This window comes from Erinaceus europaeus, chromosome 12 (assembly GCF_950295315.1).
Source record: "Erinaceus europaeus chromosome 12, mEriEur2.1, whole genome shotgun sequence".
NCBI classification, from domain to species: Eukaryota; Metazoa; Chordata; class Mammalia; order Eulipotyphla; family Erinaceidae; genus Erinaceus; species Erinaceus europaeus.
The window spans coordinates 85,372,579-85,393,489 of NC_080173.1; the positions used below are offsets into that span (position 1 = coordinate 85,372,579).

The window sequence follows — 20,911 nt, forward strand, 5'->3', positions numbered from 1 at the left end:
TCACAACAAAGCTTGCTTGGTTTCTTTTGAGTCTCCCAGATTACCAAATGTCTGTTTCTCTCTCTAGCCAGTCAGTCCTGTCTCTTCACCAGACACTGTTTCGGGCCTTCCAGGCCTCCGTTTGTTTATGTCCCAGGTATGCGGCTTCCAGGAAGTGCCAACTCGTAGTTAGAGTGAGGCTGCTTCAGAGTCCGGCCCATGTGTCTGTCCATCAGGACTCCAAGTGGAGTTCAAGGCTCCCAGGGCAGAGAGGGGAAGGAGGGGCAGACCCTGCCCAGGCAGTCCTCACCATTGGACAGGGTATTAGACGGCATCCTGAGGGCTCACCCTCCCTTTCCCCCCCACCCCAATGAAGGTGGAGGGGGAGCAGTTGTCACCAGAGCCTATGTTGGTGAAGGTTTCGACTCAGCACAGAACGAACATCAGCGGTGAACCTGGGGTGACAATAACTTGCATTGGTAGAGTCCTTAGAGTTGATATCCTCACCACACTAGATTAAAACAGCCTCATAGGAGGCGTGGGACAGAAATAACCACCATTTCCACACAATCAGACTGAGATTTAGTTTGCCCAAACCCAGTGGCTAAAAGTGATGTGAAGACAGGTTGGTGTAGGAAGACCTGGATTCAAAGGCTAAATTCTTAAGGGAAGAAAGATAAGTGAGTAAGGGAGCACAAAGTTTTTTATTCCGCCCTCCCCCACCCCAACTCTCCCACAGCCTCCTTTCCTCAGAAATCTAAATGTCTAGTTTTCCTTACCTGAGGGCATCCAGCATTGGAAGCAGGTTGAGGAGGGCGGTGTCACTAGGGTCACTGAACCAGGATTTGATGGGGATGGCATTGTCTAGGATGGGTAAAAATCACATGAGAACAAAGGATTCAAAAGAATTTATGTGTTTTATTTTGTTTTTTCCCTTTATTTGGGAATGGGGAGCATTACTTTACATTATCTCCTGCCCACCCAAACTCAGCAACCTAAGTATAACCTTGATTTATCTGCTGCACAATAAATTAATTTTTTAAAAATATTTATTCCCTTTTGTTGCCCTTGTTGTTTTTGATTGTTATAGTTATTGTTGTTGTTATTGATGTCATCATTGTTGGATAGGACAAAGAGAAATGGAGAGAGGAGGGGAAGACAGAGGGGGAGAGAAAGATAGGGACACATGCAGACCTGCTTCATTGATTGTGAAGCGACTCCCCTGCAGGTGGGGAGCCAGGGGCTCGAACCGGGATCCTTACACTGGTCCTTATGCTTTGCGCCACCTGCGCTTAACCTGCTGCACTACCACCTGACTCCCAATAAATTAAATTTTAATGACCACGTGGCACTTAATGTGAGAATTCTCATCAAACTTACTGCTTATGTTGTCTAACCTAAGGAAAAATTGATCTGCAAAATCTGGTTGATGAAAGGTGTATATCTCATTTAAGAAAAACAGCTTGCTTTCTGGACCTACAATAAGCTGGGAAATCTTAGCTCCATGTATTCTAAATACTTCCTCAAAACTACTTCCTCATTCTGTCTCATCCCCTTCCCCCATACCTGGATGGCTCCTGTAAGCCCCTGGGGAGTTATCCAGGATGACAATGCTGGAGAGGTCACTATGGACCACAGAGAGGTCCTTGATGTAGCTGCCCAATTCCAAAGTGCAGTGCTGGAAGGCAGGGTGAGCTGGGCATCAAAAAGAGTCTCGCACCCTCTGTTGAGTGCTGCCCCAATCTCAACAACACCCACAGGCAAACAATTCCCACAAAAAGGCTACTGCAGTTTGTCCTCTCCCCTCCCAAAGTCTCATTCTAGGGCAGCTGATTGAAACTTAAATCCCTCCCTGGTGGCCTACACCTCCTGAGTGTCACTCACCAGCCCCGGTCCTAGTCCTTTACCTGCCTGTAGTACCTCCTCCTGAGAATGCTCCTGCTGTTGTCCAGTTTATCTGCCACAGCAGAGCCGTATATCTCCATGCTTGCTGTGAATACCACCAACTCATACCACTGGCTCACCTGTAAGAGAGGGAGGGAGGAGGTGTCAGAAGGCTGGATCATTCTCAAGTAGCAGACAATTCTCGCTCATCAGGTGTCCGTTCTAGTCCTTAATGCCTTTCAACAATGTAGAATGTCTTTGGGAACACAACATCCTGAAAAGTCCCAAACTCAGAATCTTAAGACACCATATACCCTTTTAGATTCAGACACAACAACTGAAGAACAAGAAACCATGACACAAAGCGCAAGGACCGGTGTAAGGATCCCAGTTCAAGCCCCTGGCTCCCCACCTACAAGGGGGCCGCTTCACAGGCGGTGAAGCAGGTCTGCAGGTGTCTATCGTTATCTAACAACGATGTTAGATAACAACGTTATCTAACATCAATAACTACAACAACAACAACAAAAACAAGGGCAACAAAAGGGAAAATAAAATCTTAAAAATTAAAAAAAAAGAAACCCGCAGAAAAAGTTACAGAACAGTTAAGCCCAAATAACTGGACACCATTCTCTAACCATGTTACAACCTCTTCATCTGCCCCCTAAACTGCCCCTTTTTCCCCCTTTGCATTATCCAAAATCCTCTAAATTCTCAGAGCCTAAAACTCTCTCTTCACCCACAAAGCTTTCTTCAGCTTCAGTAAACTCACCACTTCTAAGAAGAAATCCACATGCGGCCTCTTATGTACAAAGAACCGGACAGGATGTTTGTCTATAACCACCTGGAGAGAAACAGTGGGGGGGGCTGGTGGGGGGAGTCGTGACCAGCACCACACAGACCTAAATGACACTCCCACCCTCCCAATGTCTGCTTCCCTCCTCAGGCTGACTCTGGTGCCAGAGGATTAGGAAGGAAACAAAAAAGGACTCAGGAAGTTGAGAAAATAAGTTCAGGTCTTGAGAAGAACAAGAGACATAACTATTCTATCACTTCCCACCCACCCATGCCACCCTCCACACACACACCTTGAGGATGAAGTCAGGAGGGGTTCCAGGCCGGACTGTGGGCCTCAGGACCCCATCATGATGGGAATGAATAAGTGTCTCATCCAGATCCAACACAAGGATTTTCCTCTTCACCTGGCCTGAAACACAGTGCAGAAGGTATAGTGCCAATTGATCTCTGCCCAGACCTTGAACTCTAATCCATTAAAAAGGAGTCTTCCCATTCAGCATACTCACTTAGCCGATTCCGGGACACAGGAGATAAAGGAAGGATATCATATCGAACAGTTTGGTACTGAATTACCTACAAACAGCAAAACAGAGGATGAGAACACTTCAAAACAGAGGACAAAGAACTCTTCCTTGGCAACAATAGGTACCACATTTAAATATTTACTGTAAAGGGGGTCGGGCTCTAGTGCAGTGGGTTAAGCGCACATGGCAAGAAACTCCAGGACTGGAGTAAATATTTACTATATAATGGACACATTGTAAGTGACTTCAAACTATTTCGTTTATTCCTTGAAACAACAGTATTGTTTCTGCCTTTTTTTTTTTTTTTGATAGAGGCAGAAAGAGTGACTTGAAGTGTGCTGCTCGGCCATTTATGGGACTCAGGTTTGAGCCTGGCTCCCACCAAACTGTTTCTTCTTTTTTTTTTTTTTTTAAGAATTTATTTATGAGTGGGGGTAGATAGCATAATGGTTATGCAAACAGATTCTCATGCCTGAGTCTCCTTTAAGGCACAGGTTCAATCCCCCGAACCACCAAAAGAAAAGCCAGAGCTGAGCAGTGTTCTGGTTAAAAAATAAATAAAATGGATTTATTTATGGCCAGGGGAGATAGCATAATGGTTATGCAAAACAGACTCTCATGTCTGAGGCTCCCAAGTTCAATCCCCCGAACCACCTTATGCCAGAGCTGCCTAGTGCTCTGCTGTTTCTCTCTCTCCCTCTACATCTCTCTCAAAAATAAAATAAATAAAATATATAAAAAAGGACTTTATTCAAGAGAGATAAGAGAGAGAGAAAGAACCAGACATTATACTCTGGTACATGTGCTGTCAGGGATTGAACTCAGGACCTCATGCTCGAGAGCCCATTGCTTTATCCACTATGCCACCTCGCCACCTCCTGGAGCAGTGGATTCATAGTGCAGGCACCGCAAGCCCCAGCAATAACCCTGGAGGCAAAAAAAAAAAAAAAAAAAAAGACGAAGAAGAAAAAAGCACACTGTACAAGTAAGCTATTTTGCTGAGCCCATTTTTGTTTTTCATAGTTATTTATTTATTTATATTTCTTAAATTGCCACCAAGTTATTGCTGGGACTCAGTCCTACCACTACAAATCACCATTCATTTTTTTTCCTCCTTCACTTTTTTCCTTATTTGAAAGGTCAGAGAGAAATTGAGAGGAGAAAGGGAGAAAGATAAGCAGGGGCAGATAGCATTATGGTATGCAAAGAGACTGTCATGCCTGAGGCTCCAAAGCCCTCAGGTTCAATCACCTGCACCACCATAAACCAGAGCTGAGCAGTGCTCTGGTTAAAGAGAGAGACTGCTTCACCGCTAGTGAAGCGTCCCCCTTGCAGGTGGGGAGCAGGGGCTTAAACCCAGTCCCTTCTCTTCAAGCAGGCGCTCTACCACCCAGACCCATTTTTTTGTCTAAAATATTTATTTATTTATGAGAAAGATAGAAAGAACCAGATATCACTCTGGTACTGCCAGGGATTGAACTCAGAGCCTCATGCTTGAGAGTCCAATGGTTTATCCACTGTGCCGCCTCCTGGACCACCCCCTTTTATATTTTTAAAAAACAATTTATTAGTATGGGAGAAAGGAAAGAGAGAACCAGAGCATTGCTCCAGCCATGAAATGCTGGGGATGGAGCCCGTGCTTTAGAGTCCCGTGCTTTACCCAGCGACCCACCCACCAGGTTGTTGTTTTGTTTCTCTTAAGGCTTTATTTATTAGTAAAGAAGAGGAGAGAGAGAACCAGAGCATCACTGTCACGTGATGCTGAGGACTGACTTCAGGCCCCGCGCGTGCCGGACCAGCGCTCTACCCATTCTGCCACGTCTAGAATGCATGTCCGCTTTAGCAAAGGATAAGGTGCAGCTGAGGAGATGGCACAGTGGATAAAGCATTGGAGTCTCAAGCATGAGAGGTCCTGGGTTCAATTCCTGGCATAATATGTACCAGAGTGATGTTCTGGTTCTTTCTCTTCCTCACAAACAAACAAAAAAAAAAAGCCCAGAGTTGAAGAGATTAAATATGCCTAGTGTTGCAATGCAGTTAGAAATTGGCTTGTCTCCCAACTAGATTTTTTTTTTCTAAATCTATAACATGGAATTTTCTTAAACTCAACTGTATTTCCAGAACAGCATAGGTGCAGTGGCTGCTTAATGCTAATGACAGAACTGAAGTGGTGGCCAGGACTGCGTAATAACGCAATGAAATCTACCACACAAATGAAATGGTACTTTGGCTTCTCTCTCATTCTTTCTTTCATATGAGACCCTCTATCTCCTATGGAATAGATAAAATACTTTTTTTTTCATTAAAGGGAAGTGGTACGGTGGATAAGGTCCCAAGTTTGATCACCGGCACTGTATATGCCAGAGCACTGCTCTGCTTTCGCTTATGGTGGTACAGGGGATTGAACCTGGAACCTTGGAGCCTCAAGCATGAGTCTTTTTTTTTTTAAAGCTTGGTTATCAATTATTTTTATTTATATTTAAAAAAATATCTATTTATTCCTTTTTGTTGCCATTGTTTTTTTTTAATTGTTTTAGTTGTTGTTGATGTCGTCTTTGTTGGATAGGATAGAGAGAAATGGAGAGAGGAGGGGAAGACAGAGAGGGGGAGAAAAAGATAGACACCTGCAGACCTGCTTCACCGCTTGTGAAGCGACTCCCCTGCAGGTGGGGAGCCTGGGGCTCAAACCGGCATCCTTATGCCAGCCGGTCCTTGTGCTTTGCCACGTGTGCTTAACCCGATGCGCTAGATGCGCTACCACCTACTCCCCAGGCATGAGTCTTTTTACACAATCACTATGCTATCTAACCCCACTCCCTCTTTCTTTTTTTTTTTTTTCCCTCCTCCAGGGTTATTGCTGGGCTCAGTGCCTGCACCATGAATCCACCGCTCCTGGAGGCCATTTTTTTTCCCCCTTTTGTTGCCCTTGTTGTAGCTTCGTTGTGGTTATTATTATTGCCCTTGTTGACGCAATTCGTTGTTGGATAGGACAGAGAGAAATGGAGAGAGGAGGGGAAGACAGAGAAGGGGAGAGAAAGATAGACACCTGCAGACCTGCTTCACCGCCTGTGAAGCGACTCCCCTGCAGGTGGGGAGCCGGGGGCTCGAACCGGGATCCTTATGCTGGTCCCTGCGCTTTGCACCACATGCGCTTAACCCACTGTGCCACCGCCCGACCCCCTCCCTCCCTCTTTCTTTCTTAACTATTCTTTGATTGGGCAGAGAGCAATTAAGAGGTGGCAGGGGAGATAAGGAGAAAGAAATACCTGCAGCATTGCTTCACCACTTGTAAAGCTTCCCCCTGCAGGTACAGATGGGGGGGGGGTTGCGACTCGAACCTGAGTCCTTACTCACTATGTGTGTTTTCAACCCCGGGTGTGCCACTGCCTGGCCCCTTCTCCCTGTCTTTCTTTCTTCTTCTTTTTTCATAACATTTTATTTATTTATTTATGAGAAAGACAGGAGGAGAGAGAGAAAGAACCAGACATCACTCTGGTACATGTGCTGCCGAGGATCAAACTCAGGACCTCATGCTTGAGAGTCCGATGCCCTATCCACTGCACCACCTCCCGGACCACCTCCCTATTTTTCATAAATAATTTTTAAAAGGTTGTTGAAGTGGCAGAGCTAAGATTATACCCTTGCAGTTTGACCAAAAGCCTGCCCTCTTTTTTTCACATATATTTACTTTCCCTTTTGTTGGCCTTGTTTTTTATTGTTGTTATCGATGTCATCATTGTTAGATAAATAGAGAGGGGAAGGGAAGGCAGAGGGGGGAGAGAAAGACACCTGTAGACCTGCTTCGCGGCTTGTGAAGCGACTCCCCTGCAGGTGGGGAGCTGGGGGCTTGAACCCAGATCCAGGATCCTTACACGGGTCCTTGCTTTGCGCTACATGCGCTTAACCCACTGACTCCCTAAAACCTACCCTCTTACCCATATTATCCTGCTTCTTTGAACAGAGAAACGCACAGCCCTTCCCACCTCCAGCCCAAGGATTCTTTGTGACAATTCCTATGATCTCCTGTTAAGGATCAAGAACCCAAAATTCCTTACTGCACATGAAGGTAGGTGTCAGGAAGAGAGAAGTCTTTGGATCCCTCAGGGGACTAGAGAGAGGTAATCTAGGGGCTGTCAGGTCAGCTAAGTTCCTCTGGCTGGGGGCCACCAGACCTATTTTAACCAGCCACCTGTCCATTTCTGTCTTTACTGGCCAAGTCACAAGTTAGGAAGAACCTCAGCACTCCGAACAACCTCTTTATCCTGGTACCCAGGGCAAGGCAGAAAAACCTGGAGGTCCCACCCACCAAGCTAACTGAAACAGCTGTGCCTGAGAGGTAAGTAAGGGTCAAGGACAGTACCACCTGGGCCTTCCGGCCTGTCCAAGCTTCTCTAGAGGTTCCTATTTCTTACACTTGGATCTCTCCCATGTGAAGCCTGGCCATTTCCTAATCTACTCTTTTCTTTAAGCACAGACAAATGTTTTTCAGTCCATCCCTAGACAACCCCCAAGCCTCACCAGAAACAGAAACACCCCCCCAGCAAACCAAAAGGCCCTCACCCCCTAATCCTAAGGCATCTGTCCTTTTTTTTCTCTGGGCCACGATGAGGGCTGCAATAGCTCAGGTGTCCTGTCTGCTATCTTGGGTTGCACACGCTGGGCATGGAGGGAATGCTCTAAGCATTTGCCAAAAAGGGGGTGAGGAGAGAAACCAGATTGCAAGGGAAAGGGAAGACAAAAGACTGTCAGTGCTGCCCAAAGGAGAGCAAATTTCACAAGTTGCTAGTCTCTGGGAGGGCTTTAGAAGCACTTCCTGCACCCAGAGCAGAAGACAGACATTTAAAGAATGGGGGATGCTTGGAACAAATCCAGGCAGAGAAATAATGCTTAAAGAATACCCTGGAAGCTTGTCCCCCTGCACCCACCCACCCCCCACATACAGGTGTCAGAGAAATGGTTTTTCCTTCAGTCATGATCATTCAGGACAATCCTCACCCCAGAGTGACCCATCCTAATCTTCAAGGAGAGACTGAAGCCAAGACCAAGCCCATTCCCCCAAACAAGCAAGTGAGCCACCAATACCACCAGGGTTTTCTGAAAATTCCTTAACCTAGACTGTCCCTTCCTTGACCTCGGGGTCTGCCAAAGAATGCAGACCAGGAACCTCTACAACCCAGCTAACTACATCATTCTAGATTTCTTCAGAGACTTCTCCCAAGTGGTGATAAGACCACAAGAGCATTCACTATGTGTCATTAGCCTAAGAAGCTTTGACCTTGGAGAAAACTATGGAGAACTGAACCCAGGGATACTTGGGTACATCCAGTCCCCATTCCCCAGAGTCCCTCACAATGCTAGAGTCTCTCAAACTGAAACCATACAACTGGCTGATAATGTACTTACTCCCTTCCTAACCAAAGGTGCCCACCATGAAAGCATGCTCTCTCTAGTCTTAAGATCTGGATAAATTCAGATAGTCACAGTCCCACTGTAAGTCTTAAGGACCATTTTTGAAGTGGTTCCCTTAATGCGAATACAGGGGTTTCTCCTTCCCAATCCAGGGCTTTTTCCAAGTCCCCATCACACATAACCATCTTCACCCTCCAAACACAATCCCTGTCTCTACCTCATTGTAAGGCCACTCATGGAGGTTCCTAGTGACCTGGGGGTCTTTCGGAAGCCAACACCAACAGAGCTGCTGCCATCAAACAGGTGTTCCCCGCCTCTTGATTTCTCCACCACAACTCCAGCTCTCTTCAAGAGCGCTCCACCCACCATACAACCCCCCCCCCCACACCGAGTTGCCAAATCCTGTGCCCATCTAGGCCTCCCCTCCCACCTCGGTTCTGCTACAAGGGTCTCCCCCCTCCCCACCCCAGACCCATCTCGGAGTGCCGTGACACTCCAGCAGAAGTCGCTGCCAGGACTCCCTCCCTAGGCCCAAGCGGAGGCCCGGTACCTTCCGAAAACCCCTGCGCACCGCTGCCGGAGGTGCCCCGCCACCACCCAAGCTCACCGTGCGGATCTGCCTCCGCAAAAGGTAAATGAAGAAGCTCCAGAGCTTGGCGGCGAAGGCCACGAAAGTACGCAGCCCCAGCAGACACTGCGTCCGCATCATCCCGATGACCCCGGCACCGCCGGCCCCGGGGCCCCCGCGGCCCAGCTCCGCCAGCCCCCCGGGGGCAGCCCCCCGCCGCCGGGAGGGGGAACGGGGGCCCCGAGTGGCAAGAGAAGCTGCAGAGAGGGGCACGGGGCGGGCGGCTCAGAAAGCCACCCCCGGCGAGGGGAAAGCCCAGCGGAACGGGCAACTGGGGGACAGGCGTGGGCAGCCCGAGGGGACCCACATGGGCGGGGAGTGGCACTGACGGCCTCGCTAGGGCTGCGGGCTGAGACGGGTCGGCCTAGGATGGGGTCCTCGGAGACCAGAAGGGAAGGGGATGGAGAATTGGGGGAGGGGGCAGTGGGGAGGGGACCGGGGAGACGGGAGGGAGAGGAAGGGGGAGGGGAAGGGAGGGAAGCGAGGGTGGCCTGCTGCGCAGGCGCGCTGGGGGGCTGCCCGCGGGAAAGGGGCGGGCGGGGGCAGCGGGGCGCCTAGGGCCGCGGCGGCAAGGGACCCGCCAGCCGAGCGGAGGCGCCGGGAAGGCGGGGGAGGGGGAGCCAGAGGGCGCGGCTGGCTGGACCGGAGCGGCCTCCCCCTCCCCGAGGTCGGAGTTGCCTTAGCCGCTAGAGAGCGGGGGTGCAGACTCTGCAGCTGGATTTCCCACTCTGACAGGCGCCATTTTACCGCCCAAAGGGCTCACTCCTTTCTTCCCCCCTCCTCTTCCCCTCTGACACTACTTCCGGTGGTGACGTGTATTCGCTTCACCAGGACTGTTCCCTAACTCAGTGAATGGGGGTGGCGGACTAGGAAAATGGAGTGTGATCCGAATGAGGCCGCAACACTACGCACGCGCAAAAGGTGGCGGCGGGGCGGGGCCTGGAGCGCGGCTGGCACGGCGTGGGCGGGGCTAAGCGACGTCACTTGCCCCCGAAGTTAGGGTCACCCGACGTCCCGCTGCGGCCTTCACTTCCCGGGGCCGACTGCTTCAACGGCTCCTCCCGCTCTAGTCCGAATAAAAATTGTGGAGAGGGTGCGCCGTGCCTACCTCTGCGAGCCTGAGCTAGGGAGGCAGCCTCCCCGCGTGAACTCCCCAGGGAATACTGAACATAACAACCTCTTTCCGGACTGTGCCAGGTCTTACGGAAGGCTGAGTGCCACGCCCCTGTCGCCCGAGGAGGAGGGGCAACGGGTGGTGACGCCATCACAGAGCGTCTGAAGAAGGACCCGAGACATCATGAAGATGTTGGAGTCGTTGTCCGCTTTTGGCGGCCTGGTGCTGCTTCGGGGTGAGGACCAGAGAGGCAGGACTTTGGGGACTCAGCATGAGGCGGGGAAGGTAGCGAGAAAGGACTATGGATGCGAGGAGTAGAGGTCGTGACGGGTTCTTGAAGGCGGGGATTTCAGCGTTGGCATGAAATGTATTCATCCCTTGCTCTCCCCAGATTCCGTGGAGTGGGAGGGACGCAGTCTCCTGAAGGCACTTATCAAGAAATCTGCACTGCGGTGGGTATTCCGCAGATGGTCGGTCCCATCCCTCCCCCTCCCCACCCCCACCCCCCACCCCCCACCCGCACCCCCCAGGGAACCTCAGCCTAATTCCTTGACACTCTCCCCCATCTCTACCTCAGTGGGGACCAAGTGCACATCCTGGGATGTGAAGTGAGCGAGGAAGAGTTTCGTGGAGGTTTGGACGTCAATATCAACAGCCGGTAAGAACAAAGGGAGGAGATGTCATGGGATGTGGAGCCTCTTATTAAGCAATTTCCTTTAAGGCAATAAGCAAAAAGCCTGGTGCGGAACAGCTCCTTAAACCCTCACTGAACGAATAGATACCTCTTTCAAGAGGCAAGAATTCAAAGGAGTGGGAGCCGGGCGGTGGCGCAGCAGGTTAAGCGCACATGGCAGAAAGCGATATCAGGATCCCGGTTCGAGCCCCTGCAGGGCGGGAGGGATGTGTGTGTGTGTGTGTGTGTGTGTGTGTGTTCGTGTTCACTTCACAAGCGGTGAAGCAGGTCTGCAGGTGTCTTTCTCTCCCCCTCTCTGTCCTATCCAATAACAACGACAGCAATAACAACAATAATGACAATAAACAAGGGCAACCAAAGGGGAAAGCAAAAAAAAAAAAATTAGGAGTGATGTACTGTGGTGAGTATCTAGAGAACTGAAAGCAGGTATATTGAGCAAGAGTAATAAAAGATCATCTACAACTTAGACCTAGAGGATAAAACTTGCTCTGCCTTAATGGTAACTTCAAGTTACAGCATCTATAAAATTAGAGTTATAGGGGAGTCCAGCGGTAGCCCAGCGGGTTAAGCACACATAGCAGGAAGGACCCGTGTAGGGATTCCAGTTGGAGCCCCCTGCTCCCCACCTTCAGGGGAGTCACTTCACAAGCGGTGAAGCAGGTCCACAGGTGTCGTACCTTTTTTTTTTTTTTAATATTTATTTTCCCTTTTTTGTTGCCCTTGTTTTTGTTGTTGTTGTAGTTATTGATGTCTTCGTTGTTGGATAGGACAGAGAGAAATGGAGGAGGGGAAGACAGAGAGGGGGAGAGAAAGAGAGACACCTGCAGACCTGCTTCACCACCTGTGAAGTGACTCCCCTGCAGGTGGGAAGCCGGGGCCTTGAACAGGAATCCTTAGGCCAGTCCTTGCGCTTTGCGCCATGTGCACTTAACCCACTGCACTACCTCCCGACTCCCCTTAGGTGTCTATTTTTCTCTCCCCCTCTCTATCTTCCCCTCCTGTTCATTTCTCTCTATCCAACAACAGTGACATCAGTAACAGTAATAACCACAACAACAATAAAGCAACTAGGGCAACAAAAGGGGGGAAAACAGCCTCCAGGAGCAGTGGATTCGTGGTGCTGGCATCAAACCCCAGCAATAACCCTGGAGGGGAAAAAAAATTAGGGTTACAATAATGGGCGATGGGAGAGTATCTTGAATTTAATTAAAGTTAAAAGGTATCTGACAGGGCGAGTGGTGGGATACCAGGTAAAACACACACATCACCAAGTGGGAGGGCCCAGATTAAATCTCCACCCTGCAGGTAGGAAGCTGCGAGTGTCTCTTCTATGTCTCTCTCTACTCTGTCTTTCTGTCTCATTCTCTCTCTCTTTTTTTTAATCTTCATTTATTTACTGGCTAGAGACAGCCAGAAATCAACACAGAAGGTGGTGATAGGGAGAGAGACAGACACCTGCAGCCCTATTCACCACTTGTAAAGCTTTCCCCAGCAGGTGGGGGCTAGGGGCTTGAACCTGGGTCCTTATGCACTGTAATGTGCGCTCAACCAGGTGCGCCACCGCCTGGCCCCTCTATCTCATTCTCGTATCAAAGAAAATGGATGAGAAAGTAAGAGTGTGGAGTCACCGTGCAGGTACTAAGCCCCAACAATAACCCATGGCAAAAAAAGAAAAAGATTACATATATTGGACATAAAACAAAAAAAGGGTAGGGAAGGTGGGGAGAAACATCTGCAGTACTGCTTCACTAATGGTGAAGCTTCCTCCCTACAGGTGGGTGCGGGGGGCTTGTACCCAAGACCTTGAGCATTGTAACGTGTGCTCAACCAGGTGCAGCTGAGTGAGGCAGGATCCTTGGGTGGCTACTTGTGCTTCATGCTGTGTATGCTTTAACAGGTGAGCCGCTGGTGCGCCCCCCCACCCCATATTTTTTCATCTCCTATAAGATCTTTTACTTGGAGGCTAGTACGAAACACAAGAACCAACCTGAGGATTCCAGTTTGAGCCCTGCTCCCCATTTGCAGGGGGGTCACTTCTAAGGAGGTGAAACAGATCTACACGTGTCTTTCTCTCTATCCTCCCCCTTGTCTCTCAATTTCTCTCTGATCTGTCCAATCAAATTGAAAAAAATTGGCCTCCAGGAGCAGTGGATTCATCTTGCCAGCACCAAGCCCTAATGATAAGCCTGTAACCCAAAAATATATACACATAGGCACTAGCCTAAAATCAGGGGGGAGTCATCTGAAAATCTGAGAGAAGAGCAGTAACATAATGCTTATTAGATTAACTGTGACAGCATGGCAAATTGGCTAGAAGGGAGCAGATTGGCTATCGAGAAATCAGATGAGACGGAGATGCTACTGCAATTCCTGGTTCACTCAGGGCTACATGTACTGAGCACTGATTGTGATGTGCTATAACAGTAACGAATGAGGCAGACATACTCTCTGCCCTAGTGAACTTTAAGAGATTAATGGTTGATAACAAGGCATAAAGCAATGAAGTTTTTAGGACAAATGTAAAAGGGCTTTGGCATGCATCATTCACATGATTTGCAGACTAATATGAATTACAGGAGATCTCTGAACCCACAATGGTGCCTGGTTAAGAATATTACTTTGGGGGCCGGCCAGTAGTGCAGTAGGTTAAACGCACATGGCGCAAAGTGCAAGGACTGGCGTAAGGATCCTAGTTCAAGCCAACCCCCATCCCACCCCCAGCTCCTCACCTGCAGGGAGGTAACTTCACAGGTGGTGAAGCAGGTCTGCAGGTGTCTATATTTCTCTTCCCCTTTCTGGACTTCTCCCTATCCTATCCAACAACAGCAGCAGCAGTGAGAACAAACATTAACAACAACCAGGGTAACAACAAGAGCAACAAAATGGGAAAAATGGACTCAGGAGCATTGGGTTCGTAGTGCAGGCACTGAGCCCCAACAATAACCCTGGAGGCAAAAAAAAAAAATGATTATTTCCCTGTCAAGGTAGTGGATAAAAATAGTACTCAACTGATGTTCAGCTGGGAAGCAATTACAGAAGCCAGACCTTCCACCTTCTGCATCCCACAATGACCTTCAGTCCATGCTCCCAGAGGGATAAAGAATAGGGAAGTTGGGAGTTGGGTGGTAGCACAGCGGGTTAAGCGCAGGTGGCACAAAGCGCAAGGACCTGTGTAAGGATCCCAGTTCGAGCCCCCAGCTCTCCACCTGCAGGGGAGTCGCTTCACAGGCAGTGAAGCAGGTCTGCAGGGGTCTGTCTTTCACTCCCCCTCTCTGTCTTCCCCTCCCCTCTCCATTTCTCTCTGTCCTATCTAACGACGACGACATAAATAACAACAATTACAACAGCAACAAAAGGGAAAATAAATATTAAAAGATTTTTAAAAAGAAAGTCTTTTAAAAAGAATAGGGAAGCTATCGGGGAGGGGGATGGGATACGGAGTTCTGGTGGTGGGAATTGTGTGGAGTTGTACCCCTCTTAACCTATGGTTTCTGTCAGTGTTTCCTTTTTATAATTTTTTTTTTTTTAAGTAGTACTTAGGCAGTAGCACAGCGGGTTAAGCGCACATGGCACAAAGCGCAAGGACCGGCCTAAGGATCCCGGTTCGATCCTCCTGGCTCCCCACTGCACAGGCAGTGAAGCAGGTCTGCAGGTGTCTCTTTCTCGCCCCCTCTCTATCCTCCCCTCCTCTCCATTTCTCTCTGTCCTATCCAACAATGACGACATCAGTAACAACAATAATAACTACAACAATGAAAAACAAGAACAACAAAAGGGAAAATAAATATTTTTTAAAGTAGTATACTTGAGGGCTGGCGAGATAGTTCGTGTGCATAGTGTGCTGCTTTGTCATGTGTGCAACTTAGTTTTAAGTCCAACACCACTGAATTGAAGGAAGTTTCAGTGCTGTGGTCTCTTTCTTTCTGCCTCTTTATCAGGAGAAAGAGCACATTGCAAGCATGTAGGGCAGCATGGAAGTGGGCCAGGTGGTGGCACACTGATTGAGCACACAAGTTACTATGCTCAGGGGCCTGGGTTCAAGACACCAGCCTCCAGCTGGAAGGGAGAAGTTTTATAAGCAGTGAAGCAGTGCTGTAGGTGTCTTTATATCTCTCCTCAGCTTTCTCCCCTTCTCTCTGTTGCTATCCAGTAATTAATTAATTTAAAAGATAAACTAAGGGACCCAGTGATGGTGCACCTGGTTAAATACACCTGGTCCACACCTGCAGGGGGAAAGCTTTGCGAATGGTGAAGCAGTGTTGCAGGTATGTGTCTCTCCCTATCACCCCCTTGCTCTCAAAATTTCTAGCTGTCACCATCCAATCAATAAATATATTAAAAATTTTGGCATATTGCACCAAAGTAAAAGACTCTGGGGTGGGTGGGTAGGGAGAATACAGATCTAAGAAGGATGACAGAGGACCTAGTGGGGGTTGTATTGTTAAATGGAAAACTGGGGGATGTTATGCATGTACAAACTGTTGTACTTACTGTTGAGTGTAAAACATTAATTCCCCAGTAAAGAAATTAAAAATAAATAAATAAACTTATATTAAAAGATTAATTAAAAAGTGAGGGCTGGATTAAGCACACACCGTATGAAGCCAAGGACCAGCTCGAGGATCCCCTTTCGAGCCCCTGGCTCCCCACCTGCAGGGAGGTCACCTCATAAGCGGTGAAGCAGGTCTACAGGTGTCTATCTTCCTCTCTCCCTGTCTTCCCCTTTCTCAATTTCTCTCTTACCCAATAAAATGGCCTCTAGGAGTAGTGGATTTGTAATGCCAAGGCCAAGCCCCAGCCATAACCCTAAAGATAAATTAATTAATTAAAAATTATTACTTGGGCTAACTAAATAACTCATTTGGGTAGTGCACTGCTTTGCCATGCTTGCAATCCAGGTTCAAGTCTGATTCCCACCCCCCCAATTGAATGCAGCTTTCTTCCTCTTTCTATCTAAACAAACAAATGAACAAACAAAAATAATACTTTAGGTTACCTGGAGGGTGGCACTGTAGATAAAGTATTGGCTGAGTTTAATCCCCAGCAATGCATATGCCAAAGTTAGGCTCTGATTTTCTTTCCTCTCTCATTAACAAGTAAAGTTACATAAAATAGATATATGTATATGAGATGGCTCCTATGCCAAAGCCAAGCAGTATTCTAGTCTCTTTGTCTGCCATGTCAATAATTTTTAAAGTCTTTTATTTATTATTGGATAGAGACAGAAATTAAGAGGGTGGGGGAGATAGAGCTAGGGAAAGAAACAGACACCTGTAGTCCCGCTTCACCACTTGTGAAGCTTTCCTCATGCAGGTAGGGATCGCAGGCTTGAGCCTGGGTCCTTGTGCACTGTAACGTGCACTTAACCAGGTGCGCCACCACCTGGCCCTAATAACAGTTTATTTATGGGAGTCGGGCGGTAGCGCAACGGGTTAAGTGCACGTGGCACCAAGTGCAAGGACCAGCTTAAGGATCCTGGTTTGAGCCCCCTGGTTCCCCACCTGAAGGGAAGTCTCTTCACAGGCAGTGAAGCGGGTCTGCAGGTGTCTGTCCATCTCTTCTCTCTGTCTTCCCCTCCTCTCTCTCCATTTCTCTCTGTGCTATCCAACGACGGCATCTGTAACAACAACAATAATAACTACAACAACAATAAAAAACAGCAAGGGCAACAAAAGGGGAAATAAATATTTTTAAAAATTATTTATGGGAGTTGGGCGGTAGCGCAGCAGGTTAAGCGCATGTGGTGCAAAGCACAAGGACCAGAGTAAATATCCCAGTTCGAGCCCACCTCTCCTTACCTGCAGGGGAGTTACTTCACAGGCAGTGAAGCAGGTCTGCAGGGGTCTCTCTGTCTCTCTTCCTCTTTATCTCCCCCTTCTCTCTCAATTTCTCTCTGTCTCTATCCAATAACAAATAAAAAATAAATAAATAAGTAGAATTTATTTTCCTTTTTTTTCTTTATTGGGGGGAATTAATGGCTTATAGCTGACAGTAAAATACAGTAGTTTGTATATTCTAATATTTATTTTTTTTTACCAGAGCACTGTTCAGCTCTGGCTTATGATGGTGCAGGGGATTGAACCTGGGACTTGACGGATCCTCAGGCATGAGAGTCTGTGCATAGCCATTATGCTATCTACCCCCACCCTTACATTCCAATTTTATTTTATTTTTGCCTGCAGGGTTATTGCTGGTGCTCAGTGCCTGCACCATGAATCTACTGCTCCTGGAGGCCATTTTCCCCCCTTTTGTTGCCCTTGTTGTTGTAGCCTTGTTGTGGATGTCATTTGTTGTTGGATAGGACAGAGAGAAATGGAGAGAGGAGGGGAAGACAGAGAGGGGGAGAGAAAGATAGACACCTGCAGACCTGCTTCACCACCTGTGAAGTGACTCCCCTGCAGGTAGGAAGCCGGGCCTCAAACAGGTGTCCTTAGGCTGGTCCTTGCACTTTGCACCACTTAACCCGCTGCGCTACTGCCTCACCCCCACATCCCAGTAATTTAATAGTACTTTAACATTTGTTTGTGAGCCCTACTTTTTTTTTATTTAATTTTTTATTTAGAAAAAGGAAACATTGACAAAAACCATAGGATAAGAGGGGCACAACTCCACACAGTTCCCACCACCAGAGCTCTGTATCCCATCCCCTCCCCTGATAGCTTTCCTATTCTTTATCCCTCTGGGAGTATGGACCCAAGATCATTGTGGGATGCAGAAGGTTGGAGGTCTGGCTTCTGTAATTGCTTCCCCGCTGTATATGGGCGTTGACAGGTTGACCCATACTCCCAGCCTGTCTCTCTCTTTCCCTAGTGGGAAAGGGCTCTGGGGAAGCAGAGCTCTAAGGCACATTGGTGGGGTTGTCTGTCCAGGGAAGTCTGGGCAGCATCATGCTAGCATCTGAAACCTGGTGGCTGAAAAGAGAGTTAACATACAAAGCCAAACAAATTGTTGAACAATCATGGACCTAAAGGCTGGAATAATGCAGATGAAGTGTCGGGGGAGGGGGGTGTCCTCCATTTTGTAGATAGCTAGTAGGCATATTTTAGTTATATTCCAAAGGGCCTGTAGCTATACTAGTGTTTTGGGTTTTGCTTTTTCCTGAGCTTGAAATCTGATATGCAGATGGATCCTAATTATTGTCTGGGGAGATGATGTCATGGCTGGGAAAAGGACCAGAAATCTGGATCAGGGAAGAGAGTAGTAGCTCCCTAATATGGGAAAGGGGTATAAATATTGTTGACTGTAAACCCCATCGATTTGATGTAATCTGGGGCCCATAATTAGCTTAGGAGCCTGTGTGACCTCTGCATCCCTCTAGATCTGAGCTCACATTCTGTGGTCATGAGTAGGAACGTTCCATGCTGCCCCAGTATCAACCCATCTTCCTCAGGTGTAGCATCCCCCTTCGGAGGATGGACCAATCTCTCCCATTGTTGATACAGGTTGAGGGCAAGGTCCTACGAGGGCCCACAAAGGGGTCTGTTTTGTTGTTCCTGATAGAGATGACCGGTAACAATGGAGAGAGGGATTTATTTGAATTCTAGGCCCATCATGTCTGTTTGAGAATCTCAGGACTCCCTGATTAGGGCCCCAGCTGGTGGAATGGCCTGATAGTGACTAAAGAGTCATCATTAAAATATGCCATTCTCCTGCCCTTATTCAGCTTTTGCAGTGTCCTTGCTTTGATAAGGTTAGCTTTGGAGTGAGTGAGAAAACTGTAATAGGAAGTAGGTGAGGAGGGTATCTAAGTCTAAGTGGACACTATTTCATTATGAACTTGATACTGACTCACTACAGACTATTGTGTATTTTTGCTTTCAGGTATATATTTTGCCCTAATTTATGGATACATGTGAACATATGCTCTACCTTACGGGATCTGGTCTATATCTAGGTTTTGGGACTTTGTTAGGAAGTGAACCTCCTGGAATGGAATTAGAGACTACCATTCTTCTTCTTCTAGCGTTTGCCCTTCTTCCGTAGCCAGTTAACAGCGTCAGGTTGAGCCTGATGTAAAGTTTCGAGACCTCCTTTGAATCTGGAGAGGTGGCAGTCGTTGACTATGTGGGTCATAGTCTGTCTGTAGCCGCAGGGGCAGTTCGGGTCAAAAGGAAAGGTCTCACCCAAGTGATGAGGGTGATGGGTTGGCAATCCATGCCTGACATCTCTGTACCACAGTCTGAGGTGAAGCATGCTGAGATGGTACTCGTTGCACTGATTAGGTTGGAATCGGCAGGTGCAATATCATTTGGCCTGAGAAGCATGCAGAGAAGTGAGCCCCACCCCAGAGTTCCAGGATTGGGAGGAGCCCTACTTTTGTATCACACATTGTTATACAAGTGTTAGCATATATAGCTTAAGATGAGATGCACTCGCTTGGCCCCCACTGTACTGTGGGAAGCATAGGTGCTGTGGTGTCTTTTCTATTTTCATTTGTATTCTTTGATTTCAACTTAATTGATAATGTGTCTGCCTGCCTCTTCTTTCTCTCTCTCCATGTCTCTGTCTTTTTTTTCTCTCTCTCTCTGTCTTTTTTTTCTCTCTCTCTCTCTCTCTCTCTGCAGAACACTGCTCAACTCTGGCTTATGGTAGTGCAGGGATTGAACCTGGCATTTTTGGTCCTTAGGCATAAAAGACATTTGCATATCTCCTCAGCCCCTATGGTAGCTTTCTATCTCTCTGTCGCTATCTCTGTTCTTCTCTCTGGGTTGGGGAGTTGTCCCACAGCAGTGAAGATGCTCCTCTGACCAAAAGAGAAGCATGCAGTGTATAGTGAATAAAGCATTGGACCTATAAGCATGAGGTTCCATGTTTGAGCCCTGGGTATAACATGTGCCAGAGTAATATTCTGTTCTTTCTCACATATGTTGATATATCTTTTTTTTTGTTTGTTTGTTTCCAGAGTTATTGCTGGGGCTCAGTGCCTACACCATGAATCCACTGCTCCTAGAAGCCATTTTTCCCCCCTTTTGTTACCCTTGTTTTTGTACCCTTGTTGTGGTTATTATTGCTGTTGGTGATGTTGTTTGTTGTTGGCTAGAGAAATAGAGAAAGGAGGGGAAGACAGAGGGGGAGAGAAAGCTAGCCACCTGCAGACGTGCTTCACCGCCTGTGAAGCAAGTCCCCCACAGGTGGGGAGCCGGGGGCTCAAACCCGGATCCTTGCGCTTTGCACCAAGTGCACTTAACCCACTGCACTACTGCCCGACCCCCTCTTTTTAAATTTCTTCATTGAGGAGCTAATGGTATACAAAGTAAAATAAAATTAATAGTTTGTACATTTGTAACGTTTCCCAGTTTTCCACATAATTCAACCCCTCCCAGGTCTTCCTCATAGATAAATCTTTTGTCTTACTTTTTCTTTTTATTTATTGTTTTTAATTTCTTTATTGGGGGTGTTTAAGTTGACAGTAAATACAATACTTTGTCCATGCATAACATTTCCCAGTTTTCCACATACCAATACAACCCCCACTAAGCCCTCTGCCATCATGTTCCAGGACCTGAACCCTCCCCCCCCATCTCAGAGTCTGCTTCAATACACCATTTTTTATTTTTATAAGCCTCTCTCTTTTTTTTTTTTTTTAAAGATTTTATTTATTTATGAGAAAGATAGGAGGAGAGAGAAAGAACCAGACATCACTCTGGCACATGTGCTGCCGGGGATCAAACTCAGGACCTCATGCTTGAGAGTCCAAAGCTTTACCACTGCGCCACCTCCCGGACCACTGTCTCTCTCTTTTTAATAACAGTCACAGGAAGAAAAGTTAGAAAAGGGGGGGCTGAGTGGTGGCACACCTGGTTAAGTGCAAACATTACAGTACGTAAAGATCCAGGTTCAAGCCCCTGGTCCCCACCTGCAGGGGGAAAGCTTCACAAGTG

General features: G+C 47.7%; 2 protein-coding genes and 1 long non-coding RNA gene across 6 annotated transcripts in view; 2 read left to right on the forward strand and 1 right to left on the reverse strand.

The window, feature by feature from the left end:
• Positions 1-10,020, reverse strand: CTDNEP1 (CTD nuclear envelope phosphatase 1). 3 transcript variants are annotated; one of them, XM_060204278.1, is made up of 8 exons: positions 9,202-10,018; positions 3,168-3,234; positions 2,952-3,070; positions 2,636-2,707; positions 1,891-2,003; positions 1,546-1,657; positions 759-843; positions 1-434 (listed from the first exon to the last, which is right to left on the reverse strand). In XM_060204278.1, the coding sequence occupies exons 1-8, from the start codon at positions 9,301-9,303 to the stop codon at positions 406-408; spliced, it is 699 nt and encodes a 232-aa protein (XP_060060261.1). In that variant the 5' UTR covers positions 9,304-10,018; the 3' UTR covers positions 1-405. The 3 variants fall into 3 exon arrangements, with proteins under 3 accessions (XP_060060261.1, XP_007521878.1, XP_060060262.1); XM_007521816.3 differs by having other exon boundaries at positions 1,887-2,003; positions 9,202-10,014; XM_060204279.1 differs by lacking the exon at positions 1,546-1,657 and having other exon boundaries at positions 1,887-2,003; positions 9,202-10,020.
• Positions 1-20,911, forward strand: part of LOC132542047 (uncharacterized) — a 111,537-nt gene that overhangs the window by 81,212 nt on the left and 9,414 nt on the right. The gene's annotated exons all lie outside the window — the stretch shown is intronic.
• ELP5 (elongator acetyltransferase complex subunit 5) overlaps positions 9,027-20,911 on the forward strand; it is a 21,299-nt gene continuing 9,414 nt past the window's right edge. The window contains exons 1-4 of one of the 2 annotated variants that reach the window (XM_007521828.3): positions 9,027-9,225; positions 10,420-10,571; positions 10,728-10,788; positions 10,914-10,994. In XM_007521828.3, the coding sequence (XP_007521890.1) occupies positions 10,520-10,571; positions 10,728-10,788; positions 10,914-10,994 (194 nt within the window). In that variant the 5' untranslated portion in view covers positions 9,027-9,225; positions 10,420-10,519. Of the gene's footprint in view, positions 9,226-10,222; positions 10,335-10,419; positions 10,572-10,727; positions 10,789-10,913; positions 10,995-20,911 lie in introns of those variants that run through there. The other variant, XM_060204277.1, reaches the window with a different exon arrangement.

Excerpts from the sequence above, each read along its gene's own strand:
- CTDNEP1 (XM_007521816.3), bottom strand. The coding sequence starts at position 9,303 with ATGATGCGGACGCAGTGTCTGCTGGGGCTGCGTACTTTCGTGGCCTTC. Across the intron at positions 844-1,545 it reads GGCTTACAGGAGCCATCCAG|ACAATGCCATCCCCATCAAA; the intron begins GTATGGGGGAAG and ends TACCCATCCTAG. Across the intron at positions 435-758 it reads CCAATGCTGGATGCCCTCAG|GTTCACCGCTGATGTTCGTT; the intron begins GTAAGGAAAACT and ends TTGTCACCCCAG.